Source organism: Lithobates pipiens, unplaced genomic scaffold, assembly GCF_037356315.1.
Source record: "Lithobates pipiens isolate NorthernLeopardFrog02 unplaced genomic scaffold, aLitPip1_a1.2 Scaffold_11, whole genome shotgun sequence".
NCBI classification, from domain to species: Eukaryota; Metazoa; Chordata; class Amphibia; order Anura; family Ranidae; genus Lithobates; species Lithobates pipiens.
Window position 1 is genome coordinate 27055074 of NW_027507696.1, and position 15919 is coordinate 27070992.

General features: G+C 40.9%; 1 protein-coding gene across 1 annotated transcript in view; it reads right to left on the reverse strand.

Annotated features, from left to right (window-relative positions):
* LOC143961009 (kelch domain-containing protein 3-like) overlaps window positions 1–15919 on the reverse strand; it is a 151508-nt gene that overhangs the window by 113551 nt on the left and 22038 nt on the right. The window contains exons 3-5 of the mRNA XM_077470117.1: window positions 13368–13440; window positions 12054–12096; window positions 5816–5894 (exon numbers count right to left, since the gene is read on the reverse strand). Of these exons, the coding sequence (XP_077326243.1) occupies window positions 5816–5894; window positions 12054–12096; window positions 13368–13440 (195 nt within the window). The remainder of the gene's footprint in view (window positions 1–5815; window positions 5895–12053; window positions 12097–13367; window positions 13441–15919) is intronic.

Sequence of the window (15919 nt, forward strand, 5' to 3'; positions counted from 1 at the left end):
CTTATGCATCTATTATTTGAAACGCGTTGGATATCCCTCTACTTATCACCATCCGTTTTCTATCGGTGGTAGTCCAGCAAGTAGTTGGGAAATACCACTTCCAACCTAATCTAATACATCATGCAATCCTTTAAGTTTTTGTACAAATCATGCAACATGTTGAATCTTTCTATACAATTCTTTATCTATTCATATGTTAAAATATTTTTTTTATGTTCATGAGTAAGAAGCTGGAAATATACAAGCAGATCCCCCAAGCCAATGATGCAGGCTCATTTGAGGTACAGGGTCTAAGCACTAGCTGATCTTCACCAGAGCTTCTGATGGTGGAGATGGGTTTTTCTGCATGCTAATGCAAGGTCGCAGTCATCTGGAGTGCCCAGTAGGAAAAGAGCAAGCAGGGGTTGGGTAATGTCTGAAGTAGATAAGGAAGGAGCAAAGGGTTTAAGGTTCACCAGAAACAAGATATAAGGCAAGGTTGTCCAAGGAATCAGGCAAGGAGCTGTCCAGCATCATTAATGGCACAGCATTAGAACTACAGTCAGACACTGCAGAAGCCTAGTTTCAGATCTGGACCCAGATACATTCACTTACATTGCCCTTAATTTATCTATTGCTATATACAGCCGGCTCTAAAATACAGGCTCTCAAAGACTAGAATTGCTAGCTAGCTGGTAAGTGTACCAGGAACATTTTTGTTCTGGGCAAAGCCTTTCCATGTACACCTTACTCTAAAAGCTAGTTCTGGAAATGGCACAGGGACATTGTGATTTACAGGGCTTCTGATGTGCCCTTGCCCTTTTAAGGAGCAATGGGCTGCCTCCAGGCATACCTGCCATAAATGTATCCATTGCTTTATGCTCCAACAGAGAGGCTCTCAAAGAGCCTTTGTTTTTATACAAATTGTTAAAGATTGTCATTTATTTGGCTGGCTAGCTGGTAAATGTGCTGGGAATTTTTTTTGTTTTGCTTGTTTTGCGCAAAGCCCATCTATGTGCATTTTACTCTTAAAACCAGTTCTATGTTGAAGCAGTTGCCCCCAAAGCTTCTGTTTTTACACAAATTGTTAGGCTGAGCAATTTGTTTAATTCACTTAAATGTGCCTGCAAGTTATTTTTTTTTAAAGGTCAATTTTATTTATTAAACATACAGAAAAAAACAGTTGTATAGCTCAGATTTATACAAATCACAGAACAACTGAACATACTGTATATCCATACAATATAGCGCCTCAGTACAAAAAGGAAAATCATCAGTTGTATATCTAGAGAAATATCAACCTTGCTATCATATAACTCAGACAGCAATGAATAGAACTAGTGGCTTTGAAGCCTACACCAGCATACTTTTGCAGATATAATGGAACAAATCATTGGCAGTATCATAGCTTGGGAGTCCAGCCAGGGGGACCAAGATTTTTCAAACTTCTTTGGGCATCCTCTAGCTCATATGTTAGCTTATACGTAGAAATTATTTGGTTAATAAGACCAAGCCAATGAGTTAGAGTGGGAGGAATGTGGGATTTCCATTGCATTGCTATTAATTTTTTGATAGAAAAACAATAATCGTAAAAGGAGTTTTGTGCAGTTAGGAAGGTTATTCATCTCTAAATATCCCAGTAAGCTTTGTAAAGGATTATTTATACAAGGCAATTGGAGGACTGAACTTACAAAGTTTGTAACTTCAGATCCAAACGTACATATAAGTGGACATTCCCACACCATATGGTAAAACATACCATCATTAGAAGGGCATTTAGAGCAAGAGGGAGACAAGATTTTACCCATGTTATAAAGGATATGAGGAGTATAATAAATGCTGTACAAGAATTTCACCTGGATAAACAGGGATCTGAAGAGATAGAATGTGCTGCCAAACTATTCGTGATTGCAAGTTTATTGTTTATAAAGTAGTGAATGCAAAACAATTAAATGCTGTACTTGCTTCAGTCGATGCTTAAAATATGTAGATGCAACAGAACAGTGATCATTTGTTCTAGGTAAAGTCTAATTTCTTTTGGACACACACATATTAAAAAAAAAATAAGATTCACACCAGATTGGTGAATTCTGCTAAATGTGAGCAGTGGTGAGGTCTTAAAATTTGAAGGAACCCTGACCTTGCAAACAAGCTGAAATAAAATCATATAACGTGTATAACATTGTTATCTTTCTTTTTTAGCAGACTTGGGATAGAAGTCAGTTACTGGCGAAATGGTACCAGCTTTGCTTTTGCTTTCTTTTGGGCTACAAAACATTTAGCAACAAGTAGCAAGAGTCCTCACAGGAGTTTGAGTTTCAGCCCTGGTTCACAAAGATGCGATTTGGCAGGCTATTGCCCAATGGAACCGCCAGACTTTGCAGCGCCACACCAATTCCCAAAAGTAGTTTCTGTACTACTTTTGGCGATTTCAATAGACATCTGTGCAGGAAACCGCATAGATGTCTCGGAAATCATCGGACTGAAATGTGGGAATGAAATCGTGCAAGTTCAGCGGAACTTGCGCGATTTCAAACCCGCAGCAGTGTGAACCTGGGCTCAAAGTGGCTGCAAAAAAGTTTACTATTTTTCTATCATCAAATAAACCTAGGCAATGTTTACAGCATTAAACAAATTTATGGAAGGTTTCCAACTTAAAAGCCTTAAACATAAAAATAAATCCTAGCCACTTATGCTTTAAAGATGAAGTAAAGCCTGATGGGTTTACTTCCTCTTTCATTCCCTGCAAAGGTAAAGCATAATAGACTACTATGCATCGCATAGTAGTCCATTATGTGTCACTTACCTGACACAGGAGCCAGCGAAGTCACTGCTGTCCCCTGTAGTCCGGCGCATCCATCTTCTCGGTGGGTCTCGCCGCTCCACCGCTGTCATTCGGCGAAGCCGCAATGACATCACTCCCGCGCATGTGCACGGGAGCCGACATGCGCGCCATCTCCGTCGTTGAAGATGCCGCGCTCAGTGCGCCTGCGCGCCGCTGTCTACGGCGCATGCGTATAGGTTTAGGAGATATTTTTTGGACCTACAGGTAAGCCTTAATCTAGGCTTACCTGTAGGTCAAAATGTGTTGTAAGGGTTTACAACCACTTTAACTACATGGTTTAAGTAACTGTAAAACAATTCTACATAAAACAATTGCATTGCATTATCGAGGTTCCCACCACTTATGCCCCATACACATGATGAGATTATCGGACGGATGATTGTCTGTTTTTTATTGCATACTAATCTCAGATGGAATCTGATGAGTTTACTAAAGTCACAAAAATTCCCATAGGACAGAATTTTTTTTTGGAAGTGATGTCATATGCTGTAATGCATTTGTATTGCATTTTTGAACGATAGCTATACTGATTAAACGAAAATTGTACTATCTGGCATTACACAAAAAAAATTTCCACGCATGTCCGATAGAATAATATCGCATAAACTGTCCTGATCGGCTCTCGAAAGCTCTGTATGAATGACCCAATTATCGTATGATCACTTCAAAGGCGGTATTTTCCATATGATTTTCTGATCGTGTGTACGGGGCTTTAGCCTCTTAGCCAGTGTATGTTTAAGAGACCGCATGCAAAGGTTGTTGCTTGATGACTTCACCAGTTGCTTAATTATACCAGCTTTCTGGAAACCCATTAGTGCACAAAGAACCCTTTACCAGCTGAATTGGCTTTCCCTTGAGTTCCAATTCACATAATCACACAGTAATCTGGGATACATGAAAACATTTCCACTTACATCCTAGTGCCTCCCTCATACAAGTGATTAAAGCAGAGTTCCACCCAGAAATGGAACTTGCGTTGATCCTGTTCCTCTCCCCCTACGGTGTCACATTTGACTCCTTTCAGGGGGCAGCAGATACCCGTCTAATACAGGTATTTGCTTTCACTTCAAGCGAAAGAGTGCCGCAGAATCCGCGGGGAACTCCGTGATGTCCTGCCCCTCCTCCCCCCTCTGTCTTCTGGGAGACACACAGGTCCCAGAGGACAGCAGGGACCAGTCAGAATGTGCAGAGCAACTCGCACATGAGCAATAGGAAATAGGCTTCACTTCCTGATTCCCCTACCGAAGATGCTGGCGTCTCCACCCAGAGCCGAGGGATGGGTCAGCTATGGGTGAGGACATTGTGGGTGCCCTGGACAGCAGTGGCGGCACATCCATAGGGGGCGCATGGGCGGCGCCCCCCCCCCCCCCCCCCAAAAATATTTTTTTTTTTAAACTGGCCCTTTAAAAAGGTCCTTAAGTGCACTGTGTTCGGACGCCGGACACAGTGCGACGACGAACACAGTGCACTTATGGGAAGCGCCACCTCTATGCAATCACAAGATTGCAGACGTGGCACTTCATTTGCGGGCGTTATTTTTACATTTTGGTGCGGGGTTCCCCTTAATATGACTTGAAGGGCCTGGTATGGAATTTAGGGGGGACCCCCACATATTTTTTTAATTTTGGTTCGGGTTCCCATGCCGTTTTTATGAAGGAACTTTTATGTGTATTGTCGGACCGACAATTCATTATAGCCGCGAGTAGTTTTAATTACTTTTTTTCCTTTAGAAATTACATTTTGCTGTCAGACTGTTCTAAACACGGGATACATGCGCCCCTTTACAGGCATACTATAGACACCCCCCAGGTATGAAATTTAAAGGAATATTACACTTTTATTATTTCACTTTAAGCATTATTAAAATGAGCACTTTTGATTATTCATGTTCGTGTCCCATAGACTTTAATGGTGTACAAACAAATTATTTGCCTGTTCGCATGTTCTGGAATGCGAATGGGGGGGGGGGGTGTTTCGGCTCATCCCTAGTGCCTATATAAATTCAATAAAAACTGGAATTTTGGAGATCACAACTGTGCTTCTTTCAGAGGCATGCCTCTCAGCTAATACCCCTTTCACACCACACCGCCCATAGCGTGGGCGGTAAAACGGCGCTATTTTTTTTTAAAAAAATTTGCGCCACATTTCGGCCGCTAGCGGGTGCTTTTACCCCCCGCTATCGGCCGAGAAAGGGTTAAAACCGCCAGCAATACGCCGCAATAGCGGCGTTTCGCTGCGGTATTACAGCGCTGCCCCATTGATTTCAATGGGGAGCAGCAGTGTAGGAGCGGTAAACACACCGCTCCTTCACCGCTCCAAAGAAGCTGCTGGCAGGACTTTTCCCTGACGTCCTGCCAGCGCACCGCTGTAGTGTGAAAGCCCTATTGACATAGCTGTATGTTGAGTTAGTTTCGAGGGGACAGCAAATTTACACTGTTATACAAGCTGTACACTCACTATCTTACATTGTAGCAAAGTATATTTTCTTTAGTGTTGTCACATGAAAAGATATAATAAAATATTTACACAAATTTGAGGGGTGTACTAATAATAAATGGACACTCACCTGTCCCGGGGTCCAGCGATGCCGGCAGCCGAGGCCGATCGATCGCTCGGCTCTCGGCTGCTGCCGCCACCATTCTAGGTGAGGGAATCAGGAAGTGAAGCGAATCGGCTTCACTTCCCGGTTCCCTACTGCGCATGCGCGAGTCGCGCAGCGCAATAGGAATTGTCCGCGCTGTCTCTGGGACCCGTGTGTGTCCCAGCAGACAGCGCGGCAGGACAGGAAGAGGCATAGACTACCACGGGAGTCTATGCCCGGAAGTGGGTGTAAATACCTGTCTTTGACAGGTATCTCCACCCTCCTCCCCCCTGAAAGGTGCCAATTGTGACACCAGAGGGGGGGAGGGTTCCGATCAGCGGAAGTTCCACTTTAGGGTGGAACCCCGCTTTAAATTGAAAATGATTATTAAATAATTAGGAAATACTTACAACATGTCATGACCCTCTCTGGGTGTTGGTATCTGTCCAGTCTGGGGAATTGGCTCCCATGTTAAATCATTGGAAGTAACTGTCAAAACAAAACACGTTTCTGTTATGTCAGTTTTCATTGCATGAGTCAGACAGTAATATAACACATTTTCATAAATGGCTGTAAATAGCTTGAGGTATACTGTAAAAGACTGTACAGTATTTTGTACATTAAAAGATCCAGGGATGAAACACAATCCCATAGACACAGTTAGGGATTGTTCACGACGAGGGTGAAGAGCACTGTACAGCAAGAATAGCAGTGGTTTATCTTTCTTGTACTAGCATATATCTGTGTGCAGACTGTGCATCCCTCCATGCATGCCTATCATACTGGGCTGTGCTGGTAAGCCCATACAGCTGATGTGTATCCATTTATTCATATAGGCCGCCTGCATACAGGCAGATGAAAAGATAAACTGTTCTTCAAACTGTTGTGTACAGGGTTCTGCGCCCATGAAAATAAGCCTTTAAATTAGTGGTTATCAACCCTGTCCTCAGGGCCCACTAACAGGCCAGGTTTTATGTATTACCTTGGGGAGGTGCAGACTAGAATACTGCAATCACTGAGCAGCAAATTATATCACCTGTGATGTATTTCAGTTATCTTGCAAACTTGGCCTGTTAGTGGGCCCTGAGGACAGGGTTGAGGACCACTGCTTTAAATGGTTCCACAGCTTTTTCTTTTTTCTTTGCTATTTAAATGTGAGTTTAATGTGCCATATGACAAAAAATGTGAAAGCCTTGGTTTAAAATAGTATTTTTTTTTTTTGTTATAGCGTTGTGAACAACACAAAAGCAAAATAGTGTTGCTAACAAAGCAAACAGAATATTGGCATGCATTAAAAAGGGGATTAATTCCAGAGGTAAAATGATAGATCTCCAGCTCTACAAGACTCTGGTCCAGCCTCACCTGGAGTATGTTGTCCAGTTCTGGGTACCAGTCCTCAGGAAGGATGTACTGGAAATGGAGTGAGTACAAAGAAGGGCAACAAAGCTAATAACGGGTCTGGAGGATATTAGTTATGAGGAAAGGTTGCGCGCACTGAACTTATTCTCTCTGGAGAAGAGACGCTTGAGAGGGGATATGATTTCAATATACAAATACCATACTGGTGACCCCACAACAGGGATACAACTTTTTCGCAGAAGGGAGTTTTTACAAGACTTGTGGCCACTAACCTTAAACTACATAGAGGGTTCTTTACTGTAAGAGAGGTTAGAATGTGGAATTCCCTTTCACTGGTGGTGGTCTCAGTGGGGAGCATCGATAGTTTCAAGAAACTATTAGATAAGCACCTGAACCACCGCAACATACAGGGAAATACAATGTAATATTGACAAATAATCACACAGACAGGTTGGACTTGATGGACTTGTGTCTTTTTTTTACCTCACCTACTATGTAACTATGTAACTATGTGAAACTTGGACTTACACTAATTGATGTATCATGAATCTGGATTTTCTCTGAAATATAGCCATAATTTGCTACTATTTACCTACTTCCACTCGGGGTCTTTTCTGGCACTTTTTGTTCACATGTAACAATCAATATTTTTTGCTCTAAAATTACTTAGAACCCCCAAATATTAGAGAATAAATTGGTGGGCTTTTTTCAAATGCAATTTGTTGGGAAAAAATACACTTTTTTAATTTATTGCAAAAAAATGCAATACATAACCCCGGCATATGACAGGTCCTCTTTATGGAAAGATCTGTGGTCTATAAGACCCCAAATCCCTCCTCTGCACTTAAAAGCATTAAAAAAAATCAAGATCTGTGTTTCCGAATGCTTTTGATTTTCAAAAAATGCCACTGATGGTTTCTGAGTAAACCAGAAGTGATGTCATGTCATTGCTTCTGGGTTACTATTACAAACAGTCGATCAAAGCCGATCCCGCTTTGTTCGGCTATCCGGGCCAGCCAGCGGACACCCTGGCTGGTCACTTAGGTCTCCAATTGGGGCGGGAGAGCCCAAGAGACCCCTCCAGCTGCTGCTTGTAATATCCTGTTTCCCCCGAAAATAAGACCTAGCGTGATTGTCGGTGATGGCAGCAATATAAGCCCTACCCCCAAATAAGCCCTAATTAAAGTCCTTGTAGGGCTTATTTTTGGGGAAACAGGGTAGCAATCAAGCAGCTGGGTAGCTACTCCGTTTCTTATTAAAAGAGAGCCAACCACCAGCTCTGAAAAAAATGATGCTGCAGGCATCATCCTGGTATAACCACCGACGAAAGGTGAAGTTTAATGGTAAAGTTATGAAAGTTGAGCATTGAGTCAGAAGCTACAGATCCAAAATATACAACCTCATCTGTAGTAGGAGGTAGTTTGTGAAAGTGGAGAAAGAGTCTGTTAAGAGAAACATTAAGAGTGCCATGTGGGCACTGAGTTTGGGTACGATATATTGGCATAAGTGTGAGAAATATTAGTAAGCCCTAGCGCCAACCAAAAATGACAATATGCTAAAAATGTGAAGCTGTCCCTTTAAGTGAATATACCACCTCTGAAACACAAACCAATGAAAATAAAGACATTAACACAGATGATTGCATGTGAAAAAAGGATACAAAACAATTCAAATACACTTGAGATTCCAAAGGTGGAATTTTTATTTATTTATGAGAATTATTAATAAATATTGCACAGTCCAAAAAAAATGTTGCTGCAGAAAGCTCCAATCACTGTGCTCCTGGTCTTAAAGGTTCCTCAGATACTCCTTATATAAGTGATGGTCAGTAGCCATTACCAAATGGCTAATGGCGCCATTCAAACAATGTGAGAAATATTAGTAATCTCTGGCACCAACCAAAAATTATGATATGCTAAAAAATGTGAAGCTGCCCCTTTAAGTGAATAAACCACCTCTGAAAAGCAAGGCACTAACACATATGTGATAATTGCATGTAACCAAAGGATAACAATACAAATATACTTGCGAGTCCAAAGGTGAACAAAATGTTAATTATAAGAATTATTTAAAAATATTGCACATTTCAAAACATTAAAAAAATATATTTTCCTAAATCTTGCTGAACAAAGCTCCAATCACCATGCTCCTGCTCTTAAATTGGTTGTACACCCTCCTTCCTGACTTGTACCTATAAGTAAGCCTAGAATAAGGCTTACCAATAGGTAGTGGAAATATCTCCTAAACGTGTGCCATTTTGGAGATATTTTCCTTGTAGTGCACCGATGATGTCATTGGCACATGCGCTGTGACCAAACGGACCTCCATGCCGTTTCTTCCCCAGCATGTGCCGTGACATCACGTGGCTCTGGCCAGTCACAGAGATGGAATCCGTGGCCCAGGAAGGAAGAGGGGTGAAGATGGACATGGCCTGCATAGGGGACAGCACGGGATTAGTTTGCAGTTAAGTGTCACATAATGGACTAGTATTGTCGGGGACAAGGGCCTATTCCATGTTGATGGGGACAAGGGCCTCTTCCCGACAACCCTTGCCTGGTGGTTTTCAGGGTCTGTGGGCAGGGGCCTATGGAATCTGGAAGCCCCCTTTAACAAGGGGGCCCCCAGAACTTGCCCCCCCTATGTGAATGAGTATCGGGTACATTGTACCCCTACCAACTCACATGAAAAAGTAATGTAGAGTGAAAAAATACAGTAGATAGTTTTTGAAAAGTCTTTTATTAAAAATATCTTCTTCCCTGCTTCTTCTTCCTGTCTTCCTCCATCTTCTCTGGCATCTTCCTCCTCTGGGCTTCCCCTGCTTCTTCTTCTACTCTTCGTCTCTGCCGCCACTGACCCTCCGCTGCTGGGTCCTGCTGATCTGTCCTGTGCTGATGTCAAGCATTTCTTGGATAACGATGGGGATGTGGCCATTACATGATGTCATCTGGATGCCCTGCCCTCTTGTGACATCACAGACTCATCATGCAGGGCAGTGACATCACAAGGGGACAGGGCCTCCAAATTACATAATCCCATGACCACGCCCCCATTATTATCTAAGAAATGCTTGACATTGGCAAGGACAGATCAGCAGGACGCAGCATCGGAAGAGGGTTGTCAGTGGCAGAGGTTGAAGAACACCGGACAAAGAAGACAGGAGAAAGAAGAAGAACAGAAGAAGAAGCAGGAGAAGCCCAGAGGAGGAAGATGTGAGAGAAGCTGGAGGAAGACCGGAGGAAGAAAAAGGGGAAGAAGAATATATTTTTGATAACAGACTTAACTGTCTACTGTATTTTTTCACACTACACTACTTTTTTTTGGTGACTGGGTAGGGGTACAATGTACCCCATACTCTTTCATGGGGGCCCCCTTGTTAAATCTTACAGATTACGATAAACCCCCCACCAGCAGACATCGACAACCACCGGGCAAGGGTTGTCGGGAAGAGGCCCTTGTCCCCACCATGTTGAGGGCATGCAGCCTGGTATGGCTTGGGGGGTGCTCGCTTGTCCCCTCCCTATTTTGACCTGCTGGGCTGCATGCTCGGATAAGGATCTGGTATGGATTCTGGGGGGGGGGATTGGGCCCACAGGGGGGTGGGCCCACACCATTTTTTTATTTTGGCTGGGTTTTTTTTCACAATTTTTTTTTTTAGCCGGCAATTTCTTTTTTTTTTACATTCAGCGGGGAAGCCCGCTGACAGCTGTTGGATGAGTCATGCACGGTCATGCAACACTGTACCTAAACTAATTTTTTTATCATTTTGTTCCCACAAATAGAGCTTTCTTTTGGTGATATTTAAACACCTCTTGGATTTTTATTTTTTGCTAAACAAACTAAAAAAGACGAAAATTTTAGAAAAATAAAAAGTTTTTCTTCGTTTCGGTTATAAAATGTTGTTTTCTCCTTCACTGACAGGCACTGATAAGGCGGCACTGATGAGGCGGCACTGATGAGTTGGCACTGATGGGCGCTGATATGTAGAATTGATGGGCACTGATAGACAGCACTAATATGCAGCACTGATGGGCACCAATAGGAGGCACTGATATGCAGCATTGATGGGAACTGACAGGCGGCACTGATGGGCACTGATTGGCGGTACTGATTGGCACTGACCGGTGGCACTGATTGGCACAGAATGGTATGGGCAGGCAAAAGGACATACTCGTATGTCTCTTCGAAATTCCCGCCTAGCGATGTTCGATGTTTGCCCACGGCCCGCGATTGTGGTGAGGATAGGCAGAACGGGGAGATGCCTATGTAAACAAGGCATTTCCCTGTTCTGCCTAGCAACATGACAGGGATCTACTGCTCCCTGTTATCGTGAGTAATGATCTCGGCCATGTTGTAGTGACCCTCTCCCCCCCACAGTTAGAACACACTGAGGGAACACACTTAACCCCTTGATCGTCCCCTAGTGTTTAACCCCTTCCCTGCCAGTGGCATTTATACAGTAATCAGTGGCCATTTTTAGCTCTGATCGCTGTATAAACGTCGATGGTCTCAAAATAGTGTCAAAAGTGTCCGATCTGTCTGCCGCAATGTCGCAACCACAATAAAAATCGCAGATCGCTGCCATTACTATTAAAAAAAATCATAATAGAAATGCCATGAATATATCCACTATTTTGTAGACGCTATAACTTTTTCTAAATATATATTTTTGGTGGATAGTTATTATAGCAAAAAGTGAAAAATATTGCAGAGGTGATCAAATACCACCAAAAGAAAGCTCTATTTGTGGGAAAAAAAGGACATCAATTTTGTTTGGGTACAACGTCGCATGCCTGCGCAATTATCAGCTAAAGCAATGCAGTGCCAAATGGCAAAACATGCCCTGATCAGGAAGGGGGTAAATCCTTCCGGGGCTGAAGTGGTTAGCAACAATGTGCTTCATTATACTATTTACTTTGAAAGCAGCTCTTCTCTATCCTTCAAAGGTCCTTTCCCTTTTGCTTTTAGCTATCTGAGGCTTAAACAACAAGAATATTCAACATGTCATTTAAACATAGCAGTCTTGGGGCTCAATAAAAATCCTGAAAATGCTTAAAGGATGTGATCACTGCCTGCTAGAAGTTTGACCTGGAACCCTGTAGATTTTTGTTATATCTATGGTGGTTGTGATAGGGTCCTGCTTGGAGTTTGATCCAGAGCCCTGATCTTTTTTTTTTTTAATCTGTGGAGGTTGTAAAGGGTTCTCTTTGCGACTTTGATCTAGGACCTTGGAGTTTCTGATACACATGTAGTTGCAGCTATTAACAAAACACTCATGAAACAAAATCTTACTTGTGATCATGTGAAAGTCATTCAAATACAATGGATTCTTTTCCTACAAAATCGAAAAAAAATTTAGTATTAGGATATAAAAATGACTGAATATATATATTCATCGTTTTTTTTTTTTTTTAAATAAATAATGCATATAATTCTAAGAGAATGATAAAATATTTCAATAGGAAATTTAACAAAAATGTTGTTTTAGCGCTTAAGCCAAAGTATTTTTAAAGGTATTTTATTTATGATATTTTTTGGCAATGTAATAGAAGAATTCACATCTAGCAAACCCTATTAGAAGGCATTATGTCTGGAACATTTAAACCAAGTACAGAACTGCTGTTAACCCTTTGAGGACCAAGGGACATATTTGTCCCACGTTTTAATTGCCTGTGTCATCTGATTAAGAACTTAAAATACTTTTTTGTTTGGTTTGAGTCAAAATATTAGTTCTTATCAAAAAATGGTTGTCATAATTTCTCCCCCAAAAATGACCCAAGTGTGGAAATGGTTTTATTTATTGTTCAAATACATTCTTAAAGGGAAAAAATATATAATTATATTTATATTGATGACGGTAATCTTATGGTCCTCAAAAGGTTAAGCACGGCCCATTTTTTTTTTTAAACATTGTTGGGCGAGTTAGGCAAGCTCTGCTAATGTAAATTTGTTTGTAACAAATGTCATTAAATCTGGTGTTAATTGAAGTGTTCTTCCATTTCAGTAAGATTACTTTTCTGGCATAGAACAGGAGTCTACAGTTATGATATTTGCCAATCCATAGTCATTGAGACTAATAAAATTACTCTTCATCTATGGCAGTTTATTAATTTACTTGTAAAAATGTAACAACATGGCGAATTAAGTGGGTATACCTGAAGTCTTTACAATATTAATGCTACATACAATACATAACTTACAGTGAGAGGATCCTACTTACAGCAACTTACTGCCTTTTAGGGTATACAAGGTTAATATAAAAACTGAAAATGCTTTGACAGTGAATGAATCAACCACATGTAGACTTCAGTTATTGCTTTCGAATGGCATATATTTTGACAGAAAGTTGTTTAATGCTTGTATAACCAGAGGCCTTCTCTAATGTGAAGACCAGAAATTAACTGTGGCAGGGAAAGTTAATTTAGTCAAAGGCCCGTAATTGATATTATGAGAAATTCTACTATTTTCACTATGCATTTTTGACCACATTTTTATGCATTAAATTTACTTTATTTGCATTCAAATCAACTTTAGAAAAGCTGTTGACATAAAATATACAATGAACCTTGTATCAGGATAACACAACATACACAATTATTTGCTTACCAGATTACTGCTGATTGAGCAACCTCCAAAAATAAATACTATATTTCCTGCAACTGCCAAAGCATGTCCATGCCTACACAATGAATAACAAGAAATAAATATTAACTGTACTTATGCATAGACATAAAAAAATTCTGTATGTCAAAGCAGTTCCTCATAATATATATATCTATATATACATACACAGTATATATACTGTATTCGTGCATGCTAAAAACATTACATGAAAAACTTGGTGGAGAGAGCCCACGGATTAGGATTTTTAATGGATTTACATAGATGTTAATTAACATGAATTCATGTGACTCTCAATCATTAAAATTATTTCTAGCCTTTGTATGCCTTTCAGAATAGGAACTAGTCAATTGATGCAAGTATAATGTATTTCATAACAGTAGGATGGTACCCTGATTAAGAACTGCCAGTTATAGAGGCCTAAAATAGAACTAAAGACTTGCGGTCTCCCTGTTATTTAAACATTCTAATCTCTCAGCAGTCATCAGAGATAGGTTACCTGTTGCTTCAAAATTTCCCTACCCCTATAATTGTTTAAAAATTAAAGCTTTATATTGGAATTCACACTTCCACTACCCATGCTCTTCCCCATAGTATCCAAAAGCCCTGCAAGTTATTTGGTAAACTACATTTCCCATGTTCTTCAAATGATGTGTGTGGGTATAGTTTATGCCGATAGACTCCAGCTTAGATATAAGGCGAGATAAGTGGGGCAAGGCATTGATGAGCAGGTTTTGGCAGGGTATACAGTATATAGCATAAAGATGATAGACAAGCTTGAAGTGAGGCTAAGCTAAAAACTTGTGTCTTAAAAGTTTTAGCCAGTGCAGCCGAGGCGACAATGGAGTAGAAGATGCCATGAATTAAGGTAGATTTTAGTTACCAAATTTACCAAAGAAATTATTGAAAATGAATACAGTAAGGTAGCTTTAATAGTGATTCTGCATACATACGATGTACTAAAAACATACTTTGCACCTTATCCACTTTGTTGTTACTGTGTTTACTATTAACTTACCACTAGGGATGAGCTTTGAGTTTGAGTTAAAGGGGGCTTTAAGATTCTGATAAGCCCCCCCCAGCAGACCCCCACAACCACCGGTCAGGGTTGTGGGGATGAGGCCCTTGTCCTCATCAACATGGGGACAAGGTGCTTTGGGGGGGACCCAATGTTGAGGGCATGTGGCCTGGTATGGTTCAGGAGGGGGGCACTCTCTCGTCCCCCCCTCTTTTCCTGTGGCCTGCCAGGTTGCGTGCTCGGATAAAGGATCTGGTATGGATTTTTGGGGGGAACTCCACGCCATTTTTTTAAAATTTGGCGTGGAGTTCCCCTTAAAATCCATACCAGACCATCTGGTATGGATATTTGGGGGGAACCACACGTCTTTTTTTTATTTGACACGGGGTTCCTCTTAATATTCATACCAGGCCTGAAGGGCCTGGTAATTGAATTTGGGGAAACCCCACACTTTTTTTTATCAATGACTTTCAATGACTGTTATCTGTATTACGGGGAGCCGACAATTCATTATAGCCGCGAGTGCTTTTAAATGGCTTTTTTTCCTGCAGAAATGACTTTGTGCAGGGACAGTTCTAAGCACGGGAAACATGTGCCCCTTTACAGGCATACTATACACACACCCCAGGTATGAAATTTAAAGGAATATTACACTTTTATTTTTTCACTTTAAGCATTATTAACCACTTTCAGACCGGACCATTTTGCTGGTCAATGACCAGAGGTCTTTTTACAATTTGGCACTGTGCTGCTTTAACTGGTAATTGCGCGGTCTTGCAATGTTGTACCCAAACAAAATTTGCGTCCTTTTTTTCCCACAAATAGAGCTTTCTTTTAAAGGTATTTGACTGACTCTGCGATTTTTATTTTTTGCGATATAAACGTAAAAAGACCACAAAGTTTGAAAAAAAATGATATTTTCTACTTTTTGCTATTAGAAAAATCAAATAAACTCAATTTTAGTCATACATTTAGGCCAAAATGTATTCAGCCACATGTCTTTGGTAAAAAAAAAAGTCAATAACTGTATATTTATTGGTTTGCGCAAAAGTTGTCTACAAACTAAGGTACGTTTTCTGGAATTTAAGCAGCTTTTAGTTTATGACTGCCTATCTCATTTCTTGAGGTGCTAAAATGGCAGGGCAGTACAAAACCCCCCCAAATGACCCCATTTTGGAAAGTAGACACCCTAAGGAAATTGATAAGAGGCATGTTGAGCCCATTGAATATTTTATTTTTTTGCCTCAAGCGATTGAATAATGACAAAAAAAATCTTTTTTTTTTTTTTACACAAAGTTGTCACTAAATGATATATTGCTCACACATGCCATGGTTATATGTGGAATTGTACCCCAAAATACATTCTGCTGCTTCTCCTGAGTACGGGGATACCACATGTGGTCGACTTTTTGGAAGCCTAGCCACGTACGGGGCCCCGAAAACCAAGCACCGCCTTCAGGATTTCTAAGGGCATACATTTGTAATTTCACTCCTCACTACCTATCACAGTTTTGAAGGC